The sequence below is a fragment of the Haliotis asinina genome, chromosome 12, assembly GCF_037392515.1.
Source record: "Haliotis asinina isolate JCU_RB_2024 chromosome 12, JCU_Hal_asi_v2, whole genome shotgun sequence".
In the NCBI taxonomy this organism is placed as follows: Eukaryota; Metazoa; Mollusca; class Gastropoda; order Lepetellida; family Haliotidae; genus Haliotis; species Haliotis asinina.
Genome location: NC_090291.1, coordinates 47,206,163 through 47,231,095, shown reverse-complemented (window position 1 = coordinate 47,231,095; position 24,933 = coordinate 47,206,163). Strand labels below are relative to the sequence as shown.

Here is a 24,933-nt window from a genome sequence, read left to right as displayed (position 1 = left end):
TTCTCAACCACGGGTGTGTAAGAAAGAGCTTTTTCGAGCGTGACTCAATGACTACGGCGTTTAAGGTCAACCATATTGGTATTGCATGGAATCAATGATACGCTGCCAGTGTATTGATGTCATTAGGCAAACATATAGATCTAGATGGCACACATCGCCATCCGGATTTACTACACCTTCATATTATAAGAACAGGATACTAGTATATATAATGTCACCAGAAATGTCACCTAACTTGTAGAAAGATGCACTGCATGTGTAGAAACATCAGAACGCTGACTATTATGGTACCACAACTTGCATTTCTTGTCAGTATGGCTGTCACAGGTAAGTCGCTCGTTTCTCAAGCATACTGAAATCCCACATCTAATGCACGGGCAATTCCGTGGAAATTGCATGTTAATTGTTGGAACCAGTCCTAATTGTAATCACTATTGTTTGCTGATTCAGGTAAAAACGTAGGTCTATTTTTTCTGTTTGCTATAAGTGTCATTGTGGGGTGACTGAATTTTGGAGATGAATTCCCAAAATTGCTTGCAACACCATTTCGCGACACAAATATTTTCATACAGTTATCACTACGTAGCCATGTAGCGTAACCAAGGTAGCTTATGACGCACAATATAGAAATAACCATCCTTAGAAAAAGAAATAACCATTGTCTTCCTTCATCAGACACCACATTAAAATTCAGTTAATGTATTCCCCCTTTTCAAAATTTACTACAAACAAAATGTATGGGAACCTCCTAAAATGTGATAGTCATGCATAAACTTAAAACTTATGGTAGGTGTATTTACACGCTAAGGTAAATGCAACACACCAACACCATGTTTGATTCAAACTCCCAAATACACCAGCCTAGTGCATGTGGAAGATAGGTATCCCATGTAGCTTTATGTCTTCTGTCATATAACGAGTAAAACCAAAAAGAACGAATGGTAAACAAGAATAAAATAAACATCGCCGCCTTGAGCGAGCACTAGTTGCGTGGATATATACGCTATATAAATACCCTGTAATAATAATTAAGTAACAAAAAGTAAACAATAAATTAGCTTGGTATCTTGAAACCAACAAATACTCAATGTTATTTCAGAATAATCGTTGCACCATTGATCATTTAATACGTTTTAAATTCTTTTTTATAAACTGCTATGGTAAATGAACAACAGACGTACAATTTCAAGTTCGAGTGGGTTCTACCCAGCATGGCCATTATGATCAAGATAAGGATGTCCCACAAGGAAGAATTTTGTCTGTCATTTTATTTAGCATAAAGATCATCACTGTATCCAATGATTAAAATAAATGACATCTTTGAGAGGCATTTCAGAAGCTGGGAAGTACAAAACACAAACTTTTTTATTACAAGGGTACGACGTTTCGATACAGATTCTGGTAACGTTTCCATACAGGGATGAAATACTAAGTATACAGTGGTTCCAAAGTAAACTCTTCAAAAAAAAAGAAACGCATTTTTTTAAGACTAAAAGTAAATGGAAACGTTTGGTAACAAACTCTGCAATATACTTTGAGTCACAAAGATGAAAGAATGCATTTTCGACATCAACTGCCTTCTTCATTGCATTTTTATAATAGTATGCGCATTGAAGGGAAATATCGCCAAAACGCAACTCTTGCCATTTGTGCCACTGAACAAAATGCATGTTTTGCACGTGAATCAGGCACGCCAATCACTATAAAAATGCAGGGTTCTCGAGTTTGCTGCACTTTGCAAGAAACTGTCAACCCGACTGTCATCATGCCAAGACTTAATAAAGCTCAGAGGAACAACGCTATCGGCCGAATGGAAGCAGGAGAGACCAGATCAGAAGTGGCCAGGTTTTTCAACGTGTCCCCTAGCACCATATCAAGACTTTGGGCGCGTTATCAACAGCATGGATCAACATGTGACCTTCCCAGATCCGGTAGACCACGCATAACCACTGCCGCCCAGGACCGCTACATCCGCTTGCAACATCTACGCCAAAGAACAACTACAGCTGCCTCTACTGCGTCCACCATACCAGGACACCGCAGAATCTGAGGATCTTCTCCGAGAAGCAGGATCGCGACCACGACATCCAACTAGAGGTGTTATTTTGACACGAAATCATCGTCAACTACGACTGCAGTGGTGTCAGGCTCACGGAGTATGGCCGCAGATGCGATGACGAACTGTTTGGTTCAGTGATGAATCACGATTCATGCTTCGAAGACAAGATGGTATGGTCCGTGTGTAGCGTCGATGAGGTGAACGTTTTGCACAAAATTGCGTACAGGAAGTGGACTGATTTGGTAGAAGAAGTGTGATGGTGTGGGCAGCCATTTCTCACAACGCCAGGACACCTTTAGTGTAAGTTAGGAGCAACTTGACAACAAGACGTTACGTCGACGAGATCTTGCGTCCCCACGTCGTCCCTATCATGGCCAACGCCAACGCTGTTTTTCAACAAGAGAATGCCCGTCCACAAACGGCACTCATCACCATGGCTTACCTTGCCAACAATAATGTTAATGTTCTGCCATAGCCTTCAAGATCCCAGGATTTAAACCCCATAGAACACCTTTGGGATGAATTGGATAAACGTGTGCGACGCCGTCATGCACAGTCTCAAAGACTTCAACAGCTGGCTGCCGCGATGACTGATGAGTGGGCTACAATTCCTCGGGATGTCTTTCGTAATCTGATTGCATCCATGGGCAGAAGATGTCAAGCTGTGATTGACGCCCAAGGGGGGCATACACGTTATTAACTGTCAAACGTGACCTTTGTACATTTTTGTGACCTTGACATAAACTTCCAGCCCTGTTGTTTCTCTGTGCAAAATTTATTACTGTGTATGATTTGTGGATAGGTATATGATAAAATCGGTAAACTTACCAAACGGGATAGTTAGCAGCTATATCCTTAAAGGGATTAAAGTATTGTAAAATTATTGTCCTCCTTTGGCGATACGCAAGTCCCAAAACATTCAAGATACATTTATACTTAACAGAGTTTTAAACTTACTACTACGTTTTGTATATCATGGCTAAATGTTTCCTACAAGCGCCAGCTGCTGAAGGGATGATGTAAAGACAACTAGGGTTCATGCAGGCAGCAAAGGTGCTGTAAGTACCCCCGGTTCCTACTATGATGATCTGTCTGCGGTTGTTGGCGATCTGTTTTTATTTGTCTTTTCATGTATAGCTAAAATATTATAAATTTCATTACTAGTTTTAAAATTAACATCTGTGATAAGCCAGGTGTTTTATTGTCATTCGTTGAGATGTTATTACAATTTACTTATAATTGTTATTAATATCTAACTTGATATAGTCTCGATATGGCTGACACACTGTCACCTCACTCACTCACTCACTCACTCACTCACTCACTCACTCACTCGCAAGAGTTGACTCATCTTCAATAATCCATGCTTGTCATCAGATGCGTCTAGCTGAGTCGCTTGGCCGGCCTCGTGTCATGTCGTATCCCATCAATGCTCATGCTGTTGACCACTGGATTGCCTGGTCCAGAATCGAATACCAACAGGCCGCCGCCATATAGCTGGAATGTTGCTGACTGAAGCGTTAAATAACAAACAAACAAAAGAAAGTTCATGACACATAACAATCATGTTGTTGTTCATTGCTAATATGTTTTCAGGGTTCTCCTTTACAACATTCAATGCCGCTCGCTATAAGCCAGCCACTCAGAGCTCAGAGTTCAGTAGCATTTCTGGAGCCGAGAAGGCAGTAGATGGTAACTATGACCCCGAATTCAGGAACTACTCATGCGCAAGTACGGGGAACTATGATCTGGCGCCATGGTGGAGTGTGGATCTTGGCCGGGATTATCACGTGACTTCTGTTAGAATTACAAACCGACTTAGCTCTGGTAATTATTGATTGTATCATGTTTGATACTTAGCTATGCTCTCGTATTAGTGAGCCTATATGTATAATGAGAAAAAAGTCAGCGTTCGCTTGACTAGAAGCATTGTTATTCCGCTTGCAACATTATTACTACTCACTCACTCACTCACTCCTTACATAATATATCACACAAGTTATTCATGATCCCTAACTTGTTTGTTCACAACATAAGCCTTACACCATCCCACACCACGCCACGCAACACAACACCAATAGCACGGCACAGTACAATACAACGCACAGCCTAGCCTAGCCTAACCTAGTCTATCCACGCCCCTCCACCCCACGCCACGCCACGCCACGCCACGCCACGCCTCGCCTCGCCTCGCCTCGCCTCGCCACACGTACCTGTGGTTGTCCGAGGACTCCGCAAAGCTCTAGTAGAGGAATGAAATAGGATTCCGTATGCTTTCCTTATGAGGAGGGTACGAGGTATATTGAATACTTCATGTTTGTCATATTCATTTGGGTGTTGGTTTATACAAGTGATGCTTTGATTGTATGTCACGACGTTTCATGTTTGTCAAGACATTAAACAATATGGGGACAATCTTAGTTGAATTATTTCTGATAAAAGTTTCTTTACATATGCTATATATCATTTGACTTTTGTTAATGACGGCTAGTTTATTTCTATTAGTTTCCTTTTATATCATAACTGTGTTATAGGTTCCCGTCTGCATGACGTCACTATTACAGTGACGAAGGAGACAAGTGCCACGCCCACTGTGTGCGGACACTATCCGGGGGCAGTTGCCAATGGTGCCAATGTCACCGTGACCTGTGGTAAATTCACGCTGGGACGTTACGTAAAAATCAGCAAACCAGCGTCGGCATTCAACGACCTTCTCACAGTTTGTGAAGTGGAAGTCATGGTAGTCAAATCACGTGAGTGAGTGAGTGAGTGAGTGAGTGAGTGAGAGTGCTAAATGTAAGATTTGTTGACAACAAGTGTTTTTTCTTAAAAACGTTCTGGGAACAAGATAACATAATGTAGTTAATTGAGAGATGAGTAGAAAATTGTGTCACCGAGTTTCATTCGTGCCTCAACTTGTGTTATTCGTGGATAAGCCGAATAGCGACTTCTTGGAGGTTACGGAAAGGGGCGAGTGGTGACGAATGACCGAGCTTTCACGTAATAATACGCACATATTTGTGACGTCATGGATATCTGTGCACGAAGTTTAATTTCAGGATTTGTGACAACTATAATCGCATTTTTCTTTTCAAATCATAAAGCAAGAGTGACATTGTATGATATATACTTTTTCACACTCACATGTTTGGGGATGGTAAATATCCTGGACCAAGAATAAACCACGTATTTAGCAAGACTTGGCTCTAGTGTTTATCCCAAATGCAGGATATTACAAAAGACGTGTAATGATCGCGTTGCGTCCTATTGAAAATACAAAGAATGTAGCTAGCGAAATTGCGTTGCCTCCTGTGATGTTCTTAAAAAGGATGAAGTGATGGACGACGAGAGATTCAAATACACGCTCGTGCGTTTTTGACGTTTTTGATTTCCTGTTTCCAACTGAGTGCTTTCTCCGGACATATTTTGGAGAATGTACGTGCTCGTTCGACATTATTGATTAATGTATAAAACAATGTATTTGATATGATTTATCAACTTAAAACCCAATCATTGTGCTTACATTTCACTTCATTGGACATAATTTAGTTTCTTGGGTCCTTCAAATATTTTCAGCGTATTCATCAGAGATTCCACATGGGGCATGGCAGCAAAGTTACATGCAAGTTCAGACAAGTTGTTGGCATCGCCGACACTAATTCATGATATGACTTTCAACTAATTCTCCAGTTCGAGATATGTGTTAAAGTACTTATTGTGCCTTTATTTTCTCTTATTACAGCTTTATGTTATTTTAATTGTCTATACGGGAAGAATTACATCCATCATTGCGATCGTAAGCCGTATTTGGGAATAGAAAGTGAACAGCTCTTAACAAAAGGTTAAAATCTCTTAATTGTTTTAACAGCAGCAATTTTCGAGTGGTTCTGTAACATTATCACTGTTGGAATTGAGTTGTGCTTGTTCAGAGTAGCTTTAGTGTTCATACGCCAATATGAAATCCTTCCAGAGGGTCACGAGTCGTTATTCGACTTCTCCCGGAATAAAATTAGTCGGTCACCAGTGAGCCTTGTGAGACTAGACTTACCGCTCCTGTGTGTCCATCACAGCCTTGTGAGACTAGACTTACCGCTCCTGTGTGTCCATCACAGCCTTGTGAGACTAGACTTACCGCCCCTGTGTGTCCATCACAGCCTTGTGAGACTAGACTTACCGCCCCTGTGTGTCCATCACAGCCTTGTGAGACTAGACTTACCGCCCCTGTGTGTCCATCACAGCCTTGTGAGATTAGACTTACCGCCCCTGTCCATCACAGCCTTGTGAGGTGTGACGTACCCTACCTGCGGTCACGAATGTCCCGTGACGATACGGAAATGAACGGAAAGAGTCAAATAGGTCACGGATAATTACGAAGTTTACAAACAGTAGACGGTGTTTCATAATAGTTATTTACGGACATTGCACGCCATGTACAAGATACCGGGTGGTGTGGTATGAGGCGCCAACTGAAAATGATTGTTGACTCCAGGCGTCAGACGTCGAGTTGAATGAGGGAGTCACGAAGCCTAAGAATCATTTCCTGTCTAAAGGGGGTCGTGAGTCACTGAGGTAACCTTAGTGCAGTGTTAAAGAATGGGAGTTAACCCACAGGAATATCGCTTTTTGTTCAGGCGCACATTTTCATAAGGTTTGAAAAAAGTGAACGTTGTGCGGAATTGAGCTCGCGTGGTCCTGGATCTGCTTACGGGTATAAAATTACACGGAAATGTAGAATATTTAATGTCCTATATGTTGGTTTAACATAATTGCAATGTACTAATGAGAAAGCAGGTATGGCCCTATCAAAATGTTTTAATCCAATTTGAATTGATTGCAATATCGAAAACAATGATAGAATAAGTGAATTACAATTTTTTTTGACAAACCCGCACTCGCACGACACATAGAAATTCAATGAACAAGACAGTTTAAGTATATATATTCATAAAATGTATAAATCATTTTCATTAATATTATCACTTTCACTTATAAGGTTCAATTAAATAGTTGTTTATCAACCTGTTCATATTGAAGCTGCAATATTAGTCCCAACGTATTGAATATTGTACATCACAGGGACTAAAGCACATGTTGCAGTAATGGCTTGTGCAGAAGCTTAAAATGTGGTATAGTACGCTTACTGAGTCAGTTTCCCATGTAAATATTACTCAAACAATCAAGAACTATCAACATGGGATGTAATGTTGAACAAGGATTTACGTAGATACTGAACTTAGTTTCATGAAATATACCTGAACGATACGTAAAAATATACATTGTTACGTATCCCTCAGAACCAGCAAAGTTTAACACTGACAATTATAAAATATTCAATATTTTGTATTGAGCAGAAAGCTCAATACAATGATTCACGATAGAAGTGTCACGTACAGTGCAACTGAATCAAAGTAATGGGTTACAAATGTAATATCAAACCAAAGTCTTGGTTTGAGAGTGAGAAACAGTTATTCTCAATGTAACACGACTAGCGGTCAGGCAGCGGTCAAATAGGTCGAGCGTTGACAAAGGCAGGCAGTTTGATGTACTCCAGTTATCCGTGTGTGTGTCCGTGGTCAACACAATAACCAGCCAATATATACAAAGTCACTTATTCCTGAACATTGGAGCACTTATGACCATCGGAATTGACTTAGAACCTTATCATAGTCTCCCGGAAGTCAACAATTAATCAAAACAAATACTCAAAGGGAGGCAACTCTAAAGCACTACCTTAAAGGCCTGTCGCTAAAGTACTAATAGCACTGAACATTTATGATACGAAATGTGGCCCAAAACAACTGTCGCTGACAAGGGTACGCGGGATTTTGCGAGGAGTTATCCCTTGATTCATAGATCGTTTGTACATAAATATGAGATTTCAGAGTGATTTTGACTATCTGGGTACTGTTATATGTTTTCATCGTTTACATTGTAAATAACAGAAAAAAGACAAATGTTGATAAGTACCTGTTGTCGTTCTGCGTGATTTTGCGCCAGTCATGACGTCAAGCTGCACGGAAACTTTGACAGTCTCTTATGAATTGTCAAATGATTGCGTTGTATGTAATTGTTAGAAAGAAAGAGGAATCTTAGTGGCTAAGAAGGGGTGGAGCGAGCTTAGCGAGCAAGCCCCTTCTTAGCCACTAAGATTTCTCTTCATAGATTCTAACTGACTTAAAACTTCGCCTACTTTTTGATTGACAGTTATCGTGACGTCATTTTCAACCTCTTTCTACGTCAATTGGCACATGTCAACGAGTGTGGATGTTAGACTTTGGAGAGGGAAAGTTTGAGAGTGGGCTCTCAATATTTATATAATATTTTTAGAGAAATCAACTTGCTACTACACTTCTGGAATTCGGTGTTATTCCAGAAGATATTTCGATGTTGGATAATAGATTGTACAAGAAATTCTATGACGAAGCAGGGATAAGTCCAGATGGGAGAAATATCTCCAACCATGTTGACATGTTGTACAACATTGTACAACAGTGGATTTACCGACAAGGCAGTTACAAGCCGCAGTAAACATCGTAGTAACGCTGTCAGGAGGTACCAATGGGAACAGTTTGGTATCCTGCAGGACATCAGCAACAAGCTCGGTCCCCCGTGTCCTACTGAAAACTTGCAGCAAAACAACGAGAACGTTCTATCTGAAAAGTTCCAGAGTTTCGTCACCAAACAAGCTACAGTTGAATCTCCATGCACTGTTAAAAACGTTGCTGACAATACATGTAGCATTGTTCTCTCCATTCCAGAATGCGTTACAAGTGTTATCATTTGCAAATGTGACAAAAAGGTAACTATTGACATTTACAAAATAGCCACGCATTTGAATGCTTTGGCAGCGAAAGGGTTAACAAACTGGTTCTCGGATCGTGCTAGTCACTCGTAGTTCATGTCAATAAATATATGGAAACGTTGTTGTTTACTAATGACCAATGAAAGCCGATCTGGGCGTGTCATGAAGAGCGATTTAACTTTGAGTTCTTAATCATTACGAGCAAATTCCGTTAGGCAAATCCGACTTTGTGATTGGTTGAAAAGTAAGTTAAGTTCTAACTATTTTGCTATTTCCCGCTACGATACTCTTCCTCCGAATATTCTAAACGTGCTGATCCAATGTAAGCAATGATTAGATCTAAAACATCCCAACCGATTCTGGGTTCATCGTTGACGTTTCAGAATGATCGTGACTGGTTACATGATATCACTGATCATTAATGTGCCATTTTTTATATTAAATACTCTCAGTATTTATCAGATTTTCACATTTCGAAACATACACCAAATAACGCTGTGAATCGCGATTTCGTATACTGTGAAAATGGCGACTTTTACAACGAAGCCAATTTTGAAAGGTAATTGTAAGCACTTTATCTTGGTCTGAGATAATAGTGGATGATATCAAGAAACATGGAGGTTTCTGCAGAATTCAAAACAGTGAAGTATATACATGTGCGTGATATATTTAAAATTTCATTGGACTTCAAAGTGAGGGTTGAACCGAACCCGAACCCGAACCCGAACCCGAACCCGAACCCTAAATCTCTCAAAATATCTATTATGAATAAAAATCGTTGACCGAAGGGCACCAACATTGTTCATGTTCCTGTCCAATATAATGCATTCTTACCACTTCTAAAAATTATTATCAGTAAACTCCATTCCTATGTGATGATGTATAGAAACGACAGAGCATTTGAGGCATCTTAGCCACACTCGAAAACCAGTCCAAAGTCTGACGTCACATAGTGGTACCGTATTCTAAGCGGTTGGCCTACCAATCTAACCTCGTCATGTAATTTTGTAAAGATGGTCAGTCAACATTTAAAAAATATTCATTTACGTTTATAACGGTCTTTTGTCAGCGAATATTTGAACTGGAGTCAAGCGTGCCATCTGATTTACAGATGTGACCCTCCAACGCCTGGTAGGAAAGAAGAGCAACCAGGGAAGTGGCACTGTTTCCATGGAAACCACACTGCCTGACTGTGCACATGCCTGTTTGCACTCGGATTCTTGTCTGGCTGTGAACTACAGTAGTGCATCATCCCAGTGCCAGCTGCTCACAACAGCCGCTCACAGTGACGCCATCAGCGCCGAGGAATGGAGCCTGTATGTCGTTTTACCCTGATCTGTAAATGTAGAATCTCACTGTTGCCCCCAGCAGCCTCAGATGTCAGATATATGTCGTTTTACCCTGATCCGTATACTGTAGATTCTCACTGTTACCCCCAGCAACCTCAGATGTCACATATATGTCATCTGCAACTGTATAATCTCACTGTGCCCCAAGCAACCACAGGCGTAAGATATATGTCGTTGTACCCTGATCTGTGACTGTAGAAGCTCATTGTTGCGGAGTAATGTATGTATGCTAGAGCTGAGAAAGAAATTCTGACGCGTACTTGGTGGGGGTTTTGTTTTTTTTGACAACCTATTTGTGTCATCAGCTATTCATGTGTTTTCAAGTGAAGTTGCTTGTATGACTTTTCAGTAGATTCTCAGATATATCAGCTTTTGTATCGCAGTGGTTTATCATGTAAATGTACTTCATTGTAAATGTTAAATTATATGACAGTTAACTTTTATTGTGTCTGTTGGTTTGTTGTGTCTATTGTGTTGCTTTGTCCTTATGCGACCACCGTAAAATGCAAAAAGAACTCGGTTATTTATAGACCGCCGCCATATTGCTGGAATATTGCTGAGTGCGGCGTAAATCTAAACTCACTCACTCAATAAACGATTAACGTTTCCGTCTTGCATCCAAATCCTGGCAGTATTAACAATAATTTGATAATTAAAACGTCCTTCGAAACACAAGGACGGCAGTTTATTGTTATTATACTAGTATATCTGAAGACATTCATCATTCTTGGACACATTAGTACAGCTACACAAACTCATAAAAAACTCAATGACATATTCTCTAGTGCGTAACCAGCTGATTCACAACAACTTTCCTACCACTAGAGAAATACATACATGCTTTCATAATTTTCTACCTCAAAAATAGAGAGACTGCCATGTACATCGCTTTCCCACTGAGAAACGCCACAAACTGATTGTTTAAGCTGCTTTCCTGAAGTTGGTGAGTCAAAACTGAAAGTGAAAATATCAGTGTTCCATTTCCGAGGTCTCATAAGTTGTTAGAAGAGCCCCATCGGTGACTCCATGGTGTCCCCTTGCCAAGACCATCAGTGTTCCATTTCAAGGGTCCAACAAGTCGTTGTTGGAAGAGTCCCGCCGGTCTGGTGACATGGTATCCCCTGTGGTTCCAGGTGACTTGTCAATATTGTGTTGGAAGAATGTTGCACAAATGTTCGGGTCTTACTGTTATTTGTGAGGCTTCTCAAATCTAAATCCAACCATAAACAGATGCATTCTTGTAATCATCGCCTGCAGCTGATTTCTCTGTGTGTGACATTCATGAAAACGTTACGTCTTGCCAGAATCAAAGTTTCGACACTTTACAATTGACAATCTCCATCCCAGGGCCTACTTACACAAAGCAACCTTAGCACTACAATGATTGTGACTCCCATTCTCCAACATAGGCTTAAGACAGTCGTAGTGCTAAGATCGCTTTGTGCATGTGGGCCCAGGTGAAGTAACGGTGGACCTCATTGCGGCTTAAGTGCCCTCCGTTATAATCTGTTTGAAAAATGCCTGATGATATGTGTGTCCCTTCTTCTGTGTGAGGCAATATGTGGATCCAATTTTCTTACAAATTCTGACCTTCTGTCAACATATATCGTGAGTCACTCTAACAACTACCTATACCAGCAAACCTAGCAAATAACTATAAATGCAAAGGCAGAGTGTGTTAAAATGAAAATAAGATCATTGTTCAAGTCGAGTGAGTGGGTGTGTTAGAATTTATACTCACAATAGTTCAGCCATATCGTGACGTGGTCATATTTAAGTAATGCATAATGTTATAGCTTTAATCTGTGTTATGTGACTTAAAACTATATATTATTTAGGACATTACAATAAAAAAAACATGCTATGGGCAATAATCAAGCCAGTGACCATCACTTCCTGGAGAAATTTGAAAGGAAAAATTAGGATGTTGGAACGGTTTGGTCCCATACTGCCTACATCCCAAAATGCCAACAAGAAACATTGCAGGCAGCGTGGGAAGTGATGTTTCACCCTGTAGAACAATGGAACAGCCCACCCTGTAGAACAATGGCCCAATTATCAATGAAGAAGGGGTGCGTCGTTTGGAGTAAGAGATTGATTGGGGTAAAAGATTACAAGACATGGACAATGATATTGTTGTACTTTGTTTTGGGAAGCAGTTAACGTGTTTATCTTATAATTTCCAGTGATTGCAAAGAGGCTGGTTACCGAGCATCAGACGACAGACCACACAACACATTCTGAATGCAAAGCCCACCGTTCTAGGACTGGAAACTTCGTAAAATCAACAACACCACATGGGGAACATGAGACTCTGTGTGTAACTGTAAAACCCGTGAGGCATAGTAAAACCACTGACTGTAAAACCAGTGAGCAATAGTAAAACCACTGACAGACTGACAGGTTTTCATTATATATTCATGTTTCCATGTAAAACTGAGAATTCTCAATAATTCTGTAGTCAAGAAAACAAAGAACCAGTTTGATAACCAAGTAACTAGTCAAGTTTATTTTAGCATGGGTAAAACAAGTTAGATCTGTGTATTCCGATTAACTTCATTTAGTGACCACTGGACCGTATCTTACTGTTGTAACCTGTAGGCAGTATGTGATTGAAGCCAATATGGGAATACACCGATAGAACGATCAACCATCACCACTTTAACATAAAGACACTTAGTACAACGATAAACTTACAGAATTGAGGGACTCTGAAAATCATCCTATGAGTAAGTAAATGCAAGACTATGTGAACAATCTATGCTGGGACACAAAAACGTGTCAAGACATTAGCTGTATGTATATGCATGAAAGCAAGACTATCCTAATCCACTTCACACAAAAAAAAACATGCGCTTGTCCTGGTCAATTCAATTTAATAGACAGACAGACAGACAGACAGACAGATAGATGAGGATGTACATATATAGATAAATAGGAGCTAGGTGAACATGTTATAACTGTAGGGAACACATTAGTTTGAGCAGGTCAAATTGCATGTGAGCTAAATGTACTTTTAAAAAAATGATGCCATTCCCTACCAAAACAATTATATTTGTATATTTGTTTTTGCAATTAACCTTACGATATAGCGTGTGTCGTTAAACAACATCATGGATCCTACAAAGGATACATCTTGCTGCTAAAGGCATCTCTGGAAATGGTGACACCTACACAACCCCTTCTACTTACGAAAACAGGTTATCTTCAGCGTTCCTGATCAACAGAATTTGTGCTAGTTTGCCGTTAAAAAATAAGCAAAACAGCCTTATTGAATATGTACTTTAAAGTATGATGTATGTATTGAAAGATCATGAGTTAGAACACAAGAATGTACATTTAGGTGAAGTGGGAATAATTTGTACTGTCATTAATTACTAGAACAATGGTGACGTTGAGGGAAAAACACAAGATTGAACGGTAGCAGAGCTGAAGAAAACATGCGCACTACTAAGTGTAGAGAATGTAACCGTGAACTGCATGGCGGTCGTATTAAAAAAACTAACTACATCAATACCTTTCAATAAATGCTCAGAATTCTTAGATGCATTTAAGTTTCGCATGGTATATTTTACTGAACCTTTTTTGTCTTCTCTATTTATACAGTGCAAAGTCGGTTACATATGTACCTCTAATCAATAAATTACCTCGCTCTAAACTGCGACATTTCCGAATTTGACAATTACCTCCGGTAAACTCGCATCCTTACATGTGAGACGGGTGCGCGCACCTTTTCTCGATCGCTTTCTATCGTCACTATTTACAGTGATTCATAAACACATGGCCATGACATAATCTGAATCGCTCAGTCAAGTTTGATTTTAGCCGAGTTTTATATGGATGTAGACAGATTAAGGTACTGTAATTAGGATCAGTCGTACTGCTTTGAGACGTAAGTATGCTAAATCCTACCTACTTGGCCTTAGTTGATGATAAGAGGTGATCTCTTTCACTGTGTAATTGGTGTCATCTGGGGGCACTCTATGAATGGAAGATGCACTGGATTTACCCAAGCACACAGATGCCGTCAATGCAATGGTAACACCCTCGTCACGGACTGCTGCTTTCTATCTTGGTTTTCCTTCGAACACAGCGAGCCAATCAGAGTCAGAGAACCAATTTTTATCTGGCCCATTTGCCCCCACGAGTTATTAAGCTTGATCTTCGTTCACGAGGAATGGTGTGTCAAGACACGCATGCCCAGAGCACAATCCACCTTCGTCTGTTCCAAGGAGCTTCGTCCTCAGTATGTGGCCACACTGCATGTTCATCTTCTCCTCTGTGGCTGACCTGACAAAACAGAAACTATCAGATCCACTGAACATGGATACCGTAGGTTAAAGATAAACCTGATCACATCAAAACACAGGTGGACCTTTACTACTGTCATTCTGACACAACACCGCCTAAACTAAATTCAAGTAGCTTTGTTCTCCTGTAACACTAACAGCATTCTCAAAAACATCGAACGTCTACTTATTTTGTGGAAGCCTTGTCAGCTCAATCGATTAGGCGCGAGACTGTGTTCCCTGGCCATTCTGTGCCTCACTCTAAGAGAGTGGACTCAAAGCCCACGATGGGCCTTAGAATTTAACCATCTATATTCTCCAACTTAACATATGTGACATTTGGCCAATTTCTGACAGGCATTGTCTGTTCATGTGGCCACATGTGGACTTAACTTTCACTTGACAGAGGATTACACGATTATATATAAGTGTGATTATGTGTCTCACTACGACAGTGTGGGTTGGAAAACCTGCAGCTACTGAGTCTACCAAAAGTAATAACATTTGTACTTAAGTACAAAATTTAATGTGAAATCCAAAGTGTAACATATATATGTGCAGATGGAGAGACTCGACGCACTATACCAACCCAATATACACTCCGTATATCCCAAGTTCACTGGTCACATCAGACAGGACAAAGGATCTCCCTGGAGAGACAAGATAGTTCTTATGTGCCTTTGGGAAAATCCTCTCCATCAGAATGTAGGCATTCCTCTCTTTTGAATTCGTGTGTTTCTCCAGGAATTCTCTGATGTCGTTTCTATACAGATTGTTTCCTGACAGTACACAAAAGACAGATCACAGAGAGAGTTGGTTTCCTTATTGGGCATTTTGGTAGTTAAGATGATAAAAACTTATGACAATTTTATGATTCTTTTATGATTCTGTCATGACTTGCTCGACAATGACATTAGAGTCTATGTTCACAGAATATAGCAGTTGTTGCAGTATATCCATAAATTATCACCATTCGTCTATCAACGTTAGGCATCTTGATGAGCTTTTTATTCGTTTAAAAGGCATTTAGACTAAATGAAAAAGTGACATGTTTCTCGGGCATCGGGAATAATTTTTATTGCCATCTAAAAAAAGTTAATTTTGACTTGGTCGCGTCCAGATCATCCAACTACCTAAGCTGTATTTCTGAGAAAAAAATAAAAATGTGTTCCTCCTCTGTTCTCAATTTTTTTTAAAAAAAATGTCCTACTGCCCTTGTCACTTTTGAAAAACAATGTGCTCGAGAAACATTTAAATTTTTATGCAATAACATTCTCTGAGTACATGGTTACATACAGGTGGATGGTATAAGAGAGTGGGTGTCGGTCCCTTTGCGTTTATTACATTTATTCTGTTTGTTTTCAGCAGTCATAAACATTATTGTACATATATTCATGAAACGGTAAACCCCTCTGAAATATGAATAACATGGCATATGGACACTATCGAATACCGAAGACTTACCTCCCCCTTCTCTCTGTGGCTTGACAACGTACATGTCCGGGTCAGTCTTCCCCAGTTCCAAGCCCTGATTCCCCTCTGGACCCTAGACACCACATATACTGATTTATGAATGATACAAGAGACACAATAGGTCGAAATCTTTGGGATATATAGATCGCACTATATGTCTGTGTTCAGAAAAAATAAATCTGTGGCACGTTTCTGTACAGCTGTATCGCCTTCGTTTATCACTTGAAGTACTCACCAGATCTAAACTATACTGCTTCACAAATGTAGCTCGGATTCTCTTCACTGCAGTTGGGTCTTTGATGAATTGTTCCACTGACCCAGGTAGGGTTAACTCTTGTTGGATTTTCTTTAACCCAGCTAGATGATATTGGATGGAGGGACATTTGATAGCCAAAGAACGTTCAAGTTTTAGTCTAGCATCCCATTCCTAAAAAGTAACCAACATGTAATTAACGAGTCATCTATTTAAACGTGTCTCAATGAGGGATACAGTTTGTTATTTGTAATGCCTTGATAAAGGAAATGCTAAACATCAGTATTAAAGTCCCAAAAACCACTCATTCCAGAGATCTGGGATTTGTCAAGATAACATACCTTCAAAACAGAAATACGATTTAGATCCAAACTATCTACATGCATATTTTATTGTTTGACCAGTGTATACTATCTAAGATATTATCATAATATCTAACGATACACATCTCCCACCACTTACATGATGTACAGAATATGAAGGTAGATATTTCATCCACAAGTACGTGCGCGTATGCATACCTTATGTGTAGGGTATTCAGCTGGTGTATAACCTGCACGCAGATACACAACGGCCACTTCATCTCCGTCACTGGAGAAAGAAATGCATGCTGTTGCGATTACACCAGTTAAAACTAGTTTACAGTTGGGTATACAGTACTCGGGGTAAAGAAATGTGTATTATTATGTTTCATAGATGAAGATGAAATATGCAGCGGACAGAGTTCAGACAGGCTTGTTAGTAAGGCAGGTCATCAAGTCTCTAGTCCAGACAGCGAATGGGACTTCTCCCAGGAAACACTGCCTAGTCGAACCCACCAAGAACTTTCCGGAGAATATGAACGCTCCCCAACACTGCAGCCTTCTGCATTATCCAGATTGTCAGAAGGGCTGTGCTCCCAGTGGAGAACCCGGGCACTCTCCTGATCTGCGCCAAGAGATCAGGAGGTACCAAACCAAGGGCACCGAGAACAATGGGGAGCCTGACGACAGTGTACTTGAGATGCAAGCGAGACATTGTTATAATTATCAAAAAAGGTAATTGCTGAGGTTTTGTTTAAAGTCTTGATTTTCGGATTGTAACCTGGAATAACCAGATTTATTTCTAGTTATAGGAATGTCCTATAATTCCTTAAAGACAATTTTTTTAAATGTCGACTTGCTAATATGAAAATAAGCTTCAATATATTGTGTGGCGGATTCTGTAACTTGATGATCAAAACATCTTAATAATGCGACTATGAGCGAAAATAAATATCATTAAATTCTAATCTATGATAACGAGAAGCTGAGCTTCTGAAACTGTATATCTGATGGAAAGACTTCATGATGACGAACACCAGCAGTCTCTTATCTTCTGTCAAGGAAGCGCCGTTGTAGATGTCCAGGTAGGTACGACGTAGAACCCGAACGCCTGGGTTGAGAGAGAAGACCGTGAACTCCAGATGTCGTTGATCAAATATGTTTGACTCTGTCTCGCACACCACGAAGAGAATGGAGGCCCTGAGAAATTAACACAGAAGAGACTATAGGTACGAGAAGCGTTTAGAACGTTTCAATGGAAATGAAATCCCTGCTTTTTCATGAAGCAGTTTATATCATAACCCCATTCGTAACCCCCATTCTGGTAAAGAGCCAGTATTGGCTAAAGGAATGGTATAAATCTTCATATGGTATCCCTGTGGGAGTTACATTCTGATTGGTCCCTTGTGTGGCAGCCTGCGATCTGTAGGAGTATTATCATGGAATATACTTAAAGCACTAAAAGCGTTTCATTAAGATTCAATGTTGTAGATACATTTTCGATACAATATAGCACCCCCAAAGAAAGTATGCTAGTTCTCCTCATTCAAAGTATTGTTATCCATGCCCGACTTTCACAAAGGTGTATGATGTCACCCATATACATTTAGAGCACTTACTGTTTCCGTCCATACAACTCCCAGGCCTTCAGTAAACCCCATGCTGTTCCCAGAGGAGCGTCATTATCCGGGACCTTGTAGAGACACTTTCATTACCACTACATTACAACTATTTGTATCAGAAATCAGTCTTTTTCAGTCTAATATTATTTGATATAATTTGATACAACCTATTTATTACATGTATATTGATTGTACAAACGAAGATTCATTCATTCATTCATTCATTCACGCAGTTGCACAGGGAACATGGCTTACCCATGGGATACCTGAGTACCAGCTCTCTAAAGATCACCACATTTGCCGTACTCACCTCCTCTTTATCGTAATGTTTCCCCATGATGTCAAGGGTAAACCTGCAGTACAAAAGTCAAGCGAACAGCAATATGAGCCTCGGGATATGGGCTTGTAATATTTGTCAATTTGAAAAGAGTATGGATATATATAACAAAAGAGTATTACCGCCTTGGCCTAAATGGGTGCGCAAGTAGATGAGTAACTGATTTCATAACAATTTGTATCTACATGCATCCTTAATATTTTGTACGACAGGATCCGTGAAGATCCGAGTTAGAATTGATCTTCAGTAACCCATGCTTGACGTAAGAGGTGACAAAGGGAATTGGGTGGTCAGGCTCGCTGACTTGGTTGACACGTGTGGTTGCGAAGATCGATGTTCATGCTGATGGTCACTGGATTGTCTGGTCCAGACTCGACTACTTATATACCGCCGCCACATAGCCGTTGTACAAAGCGATCTCAACTCCCATACCTTTACACTGTCGTATCACTGTGGTTGAGTTGTACACAGACATTCAACGTTATATTCACCAAAGATAATGCTAACTCTAAAAACTCTTGAGAAAAACTCATTAGATAATGTAAGCTGTAAAAACGTTTTTCTAAACACACACACACACACACACGCGCGCACACACGCACACACACACACACACACACACACACACACACACACACACACATGCGTCCACTGAGGTAACCTCAGAAAAAGGCCTACCTGTGCAGGAGAACTAACAATGATCCAAGGCTGGCCGCTCCAGCTGCCATTGTGTTGATCTCAACCTGTTTAATCTGGACGTGACCAGGGTTCTTTGTATCGATCATGAAATCGTTTCTGTGCAATCCCAGTGAGAAGGGCTGAAAAAAGGAAATACTTTAAATCTTTTTTTTTTTTAGTTTTCTTTCGACTTTTAGAGGAAGTGTCCCAATTCTACTTGGCAGTTCATGAATTAATAGGTTGCTGAAATTAGACAAGGACAGATCGTGTATCGTTTCAGGATGGCAAAGAAATTCATAATCGAAAATATTTTTGTGAATACAAAATAACAAAACCAGAAACTGTGTAGTTTCAGTATCCATCAAGGCACATTACATAGGGTGTAAATGCCAAATGGTGAAGAGATTGTTTTGAATGGACAGAACTGGCTGTTCTCGACAATGAAAATCTCTGGCCATACTTCAAATAACACCCTACACTCTTACACAATACATATAAAGGAGACCCGTGAACGTCCGGGATAGAACATGTCTTCAGCAACCCATGCTTGCCATGAAAGGTGACTATGCTTGTCGTAAGAGGCGACTGTCGAGATCGGGTGGTCAGGCTTGCTGACTTGGTTGACACATGTCATCGGTTCCCAACTGCGCAGATCCAAGCTCGTGCTGTTGATCACTGGATTGTCTGATCCAGACTCGATTATGTACAGACCGTCGCCATATAGCTGGAATATTGCTGAGTGCGGTGTAAAAATACATTCATTCACTCACTCACATATAAAGGAAAGTGTTTGTTGCCTAACACTGTAAAGTAATCATGCTGCAATGCCACCTTCTGTCGGCACAGTCGGGTCCCGAGGGACAGTCATTCGATAAACAACATCAGACGGACACAAGTCCTGTGTAAATGTTTGAAAAACAATTTATGAATATTTTCTGAAAAGCATGTATACCTGACTATATCCCTCTTCCCTCACTTGTGTGTAGATCTTCCACAACCCCTGTGTAAACTCATCAACCTCCAAAACACTGAAATGAGAGATAAAGGCACAGGATTACAGAGACGACTTCGCTGAGTTGATTTATGAGAACATTTAAACTGATTATTCTCTAATATATTACTAGGAAGTAGAAAGATAGAAGCAACAGAGTCCATTCCTCACCCGTATAAAGTCTCTGCAAAAAAGCAGTGTTGATTGCACAATTGTGATGAAATATTTAATGTGTTTCTGCAATGATGTTCGTAAACACCCAGTGATAATGATAGGTATTGCAGGAGCATAGGGCTCCAAGGTGAGCAACACCATTTTGCAAAGTGCATTTTCAGGCCCCCCTAAGTAATTGAAGGAATTACAGCAAATTTGAAGGAATTGCATCTCAAATGTAAACAAACGCAGCCCACTCGCGAAACAATTGCAGCGACATCGGTAGTTTAGCGGTAATAACAGAAATACATCGACCCTATCGGAAGCAATGTCGGTAACACACTGGAAACACGATCGGCCATCTTCGGAGATTTTTCGGTCGCGAGCGGAAACACACGCAGCAAAACATGGCGTCGTTGGAAGAAGCACCCGTCTCGGTGAGATTTGTTTTTAGTTCCTACTATTACATTTTTATACTTATCCATCTTTGACCACCCTAGTTGAATGCGTTTAGGTATGAGGTGTTGTCGGGGCAATAGCTTATGTTTTTAGGAAAAGATTGTCACTGCAGAATAGGTGTCACAAGTCATGCCCCTGGAGATTGTTTACATCTGAACATCGAAGTCGTGCCGATGATTACGAACATCATGAACGTGCGCCATGAAGAAGTTTATGAGCCATACTTTTTCTTACTATGAAGTGCAATTGACAAATTTAAACACATTTTACAAAAAAATGATGTTATATCTGGCGCACGTTCGTAATCATCGGCACGACTTCGATGTTCAGATGTAAACAATCTCCAGGGGCATGACTTGTGACACTCTCCTAGAGTGACTATCTTTTCCTAAAAACATAAGCTATTGCCCCGACAACACCTCATACCTAAACGCATTTTCTGCAGATACTTTTCAGTCCATCGATATTCAGTTGGGTACTTCGTTTTCTACATAGAAATATACTTTAGATGGGAAATGATATTAAAATAATATGTTGATTGAACCAAATAGGATTACTATGCGTAGATATCGACGCCTAAACTTGCCATACATTTACATCAATGTTTGTCCTTTCTCTTAATATATTAAATGGTATCTACCGGCACTTCTCCTTTTAGAACGAGGACATATATATCACGGGATAGATGGATTCTTTAAACGTATACATGACTACTTTAAAGATATTTGATTAATATATAATATTCTGTATTTCATTTTGAAGATATCTAATTGTCGCAAAATGAAGAGTATCGAAAATCATTTCATAAAATGCAAGCCTAATCCTACAATGATTTTGGTCTTATAGGTATTTCTCATCAATAATTGAATTGTTAACCAGATACTGGAAAGCCATTGGGTACAAATTACTTTGAGGTTGGGGTGATGGGCAGTCTAAGTAAATTTATCCTCAGTACTTTTCGTTACACTCCACCACAGAGTCTAACAAAACCTTATGGGAGGTCGCGTCAGGTAACCTTTGAAAGTGGACATTAGCACATAGCTTTTGAATTTTTTATCTCGAAAAGGTTCGTACCCGAACGATTCCGAATGCTATTTAGCGTACGGTCGCTTACGAGTGATGCACAAGGTGCACGTTACAACCATGACAATGGCGAGTAAACAGTCGTTGAAAATAGTGTTTTGGCAATATTCAAGGATGCCATCTTGCGGAATTATTAGCTAATGGTAAACATAGCAACAGAAACGCTAAAGCGTATATACTACAGGTTAAATAAGTCTGTAATAAGTGGATTTTTGTTTGTGGAGAGATCTGTGTCAGTGACCTGAATGTTTTGTAAGTCCCTCCGATCCCTAAGCCGTTGTGTGATTGGTTGAATCTATTTACCCGTCTCGCTATTGATTGAACGGTCATAGGTCGCTCAAAGGTTACATGACGCGATCTTCTGCCAGGGTCTGTTAGCCTCAGAGTGTAACGAATAACACTGACACTAAGTTTACTTAGACTGGGGTGATGGGTTCAAAATCACAAATTAAGATAAACTATAAACTGTTTCTCTCAACCAGTACAGTTTATGATGTGACGAAATATAATAATCTTCAGATGTTGAATAATACGTTTGTGCATACTTTTTAAGTGAGTTTTCCAGGAAGTTGTGGTCATGAGCTACTTTATGGGTGAGTGTGTTGAAATCCAGCATGCAGTCCACCGCCTCCTGGAAGCAAGCCCGGGGCACCACGCTGGGAAACAGGGTCAAGGGGAAATACTGAGCCAGCATTGTACCATTTTGTCCTTGCTGTTCAGACTGCATACATATTCCTGTCAGTTTGAGAGAAAGTAATATGGCAGTCGTATGAGACTAAATATTCAAACATATATAAACATATGAGCTAGATCCATAAAGTAATCAAATGGTATCTAAATGGAATGTTATCTAAAATTGTTATCTAAAATAACAGCTGTATGCAAGATGGGATTGTATTATCTGAGCAAAAAATACAATAGTAATGTTTATAACGTACTTTGGCACGTGACCACTTGGATAAACCCCAAATGTACAAAACAGTTTCACCAGCCGTTCAGAGCCAAGCACTTTCCTTTATTTCAATACATTTATTTGGCATTTAACTGTACCACCTGTACGATATGTTGGGCAATACGTACGCAACCACTTCATGCCAAATCGAGTTTACCATCTTTCCGGATCTGAACCGTATAAATCTGGGGGTACGGTCCTCTGTCTGCCCTACCTGTTGGGACTCCCATAGCTCAAATGTGCACAAATGCTATCCTTGTCTATAACCCGTTTATCGGGAAATCTCTGTTGTTTTCCAGTACCTTTTGTGAGCGCAAAAGCTTTTGCTTTGTCCAAAACTTCATGAAGTCTTTTCTCATCTACATGAAACTGGGTCCCCAAGCAATCGGCCATAGCTGTCTTGCTATACTAGATATCCTGAAACAGGAGACTTGAAATTACTGGAACTGTAGTCTGCTGAAATGTCTTTTTCACGATTGTGACAAGCTACATGAAAATTGATATGAATCATCAAACACCCATGATTTACAACGAACATTTTCATAGCATTATATCTTATATAAGGAACAGCCGATCACAAACTAGATAGATAATGATTTCCTTATGCAGTATGTACCTTATGAATTTTGAATTGCAAACATCTGTCATAGTTTGAATTTTGATGGCTGTCATTCTGTCTTGTTTGGGCTGTAATTAGTTCAGCTGGAGTATGCTGAAATTTATATCTTGGTTGCGATATCATAAATAACCCAAACAATACAAAATGGCTTGTTCATGCAATGTGCGAATGTAACTAAACAGTTCTAAAGTGGACACCAATATTCCCACAAAAAATATGAGAGACATGAGGACATTTTCCGATTTCTCTTATCTGTTACACGAATGACGTCCGATAGAATGCCATATTATTTTTTTCTTGTACATTGTGCCTTTTCACCGTTTATTTGCCGTTTTCATGTGTTTCTTAAAGAGCAAAAAGCTTACTTTTGGAAGCACCTGTTACAATCGGACAGTTATGCACCTGATGAAATGGTACAGTCGATTCTAGCGTATAGCAGGATGTTCGACTATTACGCTTTTCATTGCTTCCTCCTAAATTTCATTCAAGTTAATGATATCGCTATGCAGGAGAAAGTGTGTCTTTACAAGTATATGCAAGACATATTCGTACTGACATCAGTATTCACTCTTACTTTCATAACCCATGAACTGTGACTTAAATTCGACATGGGCGTAAAGATTGCTGTCCCTATATGTACACGTATGCATACAGTTTACCAGGCAAAGGTATCACGGATGTTTCACATACATATTATCAACGCATAACCACAAGGATCATCAAAATCAAACAGCAGTTATACAAAGGCATAGTACGTGCAGTGTAATCGAGAGGATTCATCTGCATTTGTAGAAAGCGTTCTGTGTTACGCACGTTTTTCATGCATACCTTCATAACAGAATACCTGAAAGAAGACATCCTTGCAGCAGGCTGTATACAAGGTTCTTCATATGTGTTACAAGAGCGGTTGTTTACTTACCTTCAGCGCCTAGTACAGACAGGAATCACTGAGAATCAAACTGAATTGCAGTGACATACATATGCACAGTGAGAGGATCGATCATTCGACAGTTAATTCAGGGTTCCGTAATTCAAGGTTTCAATGTGCGGTGAATGCGATCGAAAGTAGTCCTGAATACAGTCCGGCCTCTGTAGACTATCTCATCCCTTTTGTTGGCTCGTGATATTATAAACTGGATTTTCTGATTTTTTTTGAAAGGAGCGAAGTCACGCCGGCTTTTATATTGTTGCAGTTGAGTCTAATTTAAATGTTACACACTTGTAAACAGCATAAACTACTTGCACATAGCATAATAATAGTCCATTTGTAATGCGCATTTCTAGGCGCATAATGCATGCTCGAAGCACACGGTTAAATTGTGTTCATTTGATGCATATCAGGATAGGCGAAGAAGCTTTCATTTGTGCTCATGGTGGTCAGTATTGAAACTGCTAAAACTTTGTGTTGCTTAACCTTTTGTAAGGAGTATATTTGAAAATGAATTTGGGTACTGTTGGAGAGATAGTGCTGTTGGATATATTATTACTTTCTTTCTTAATTCAAACGCCCGA

The 24,933-nt window shown here is 39.9% G+C and overlaps 2 protein-coding genes across 2 annotated transcripts; one reads left to right on the top strand and one right to left on the bottom strand.

The window, feature by feature from the left end:
• Window positions 1-284: 284 nt before the first annotated feature.
• On the top strand, window positions 285-10,217 carry LOC137257535 (fucolectin-like). The gene is made up of 4 exons (XM_067794861.1): window positions 285-349; window positions 3,669-3,886; window positions 4,594-4,812; window positions 9,973-10,217. The coding sequence occupies exons 1-4, from the start codon at window positions 285-287 to the stop codon at window positions 10,194-10,196; spliced, it is 726 nt and encodes a 241-aa protein (XP_067650962.1). The 3' UTR covers window positions 10,197-10,217.
• A 2,518-nt stretch (window positions 10,218-12,735) lies between these two features.
• LOC137258361 (glutathione synthetase-like) lies at window positions 12,736-24,385 on the bottom strand. Its single transcript, XM_067796017.1, has 13 exons — window positions 24,341-24,385; window positions 23,105-23,219; window positions 22,396-22,585; window positions 20,117-20,192; window positions 19,165-19,304; window positions 18,460-18,502; window positions 18,147-18,220; window positions 17,563-17,727; window positions 16,747-16,816; window positions 16,208-16,399; window positions 15,964-16,045; window positions 15,089-15,278; window positions 12,736-14,500 (listed from the first exon to the last, which is right to left on the bottom strand). Exons 2-13 carry the CDS (start codon window positions 23,193-23,195, stop codon window positions 14,362-14,364), a joined length of 1,452 nt encoding a protein of 483 aa, XP_067652118.1. The 5' UTR covers window positions 23,196-23,219; window positions 24,341-24,385; the 3' UTR covers window positions 12,736-14,361.
• Between the last annotated feature and the right edge of the window lie 548 nt (window positions 24,386-24,933).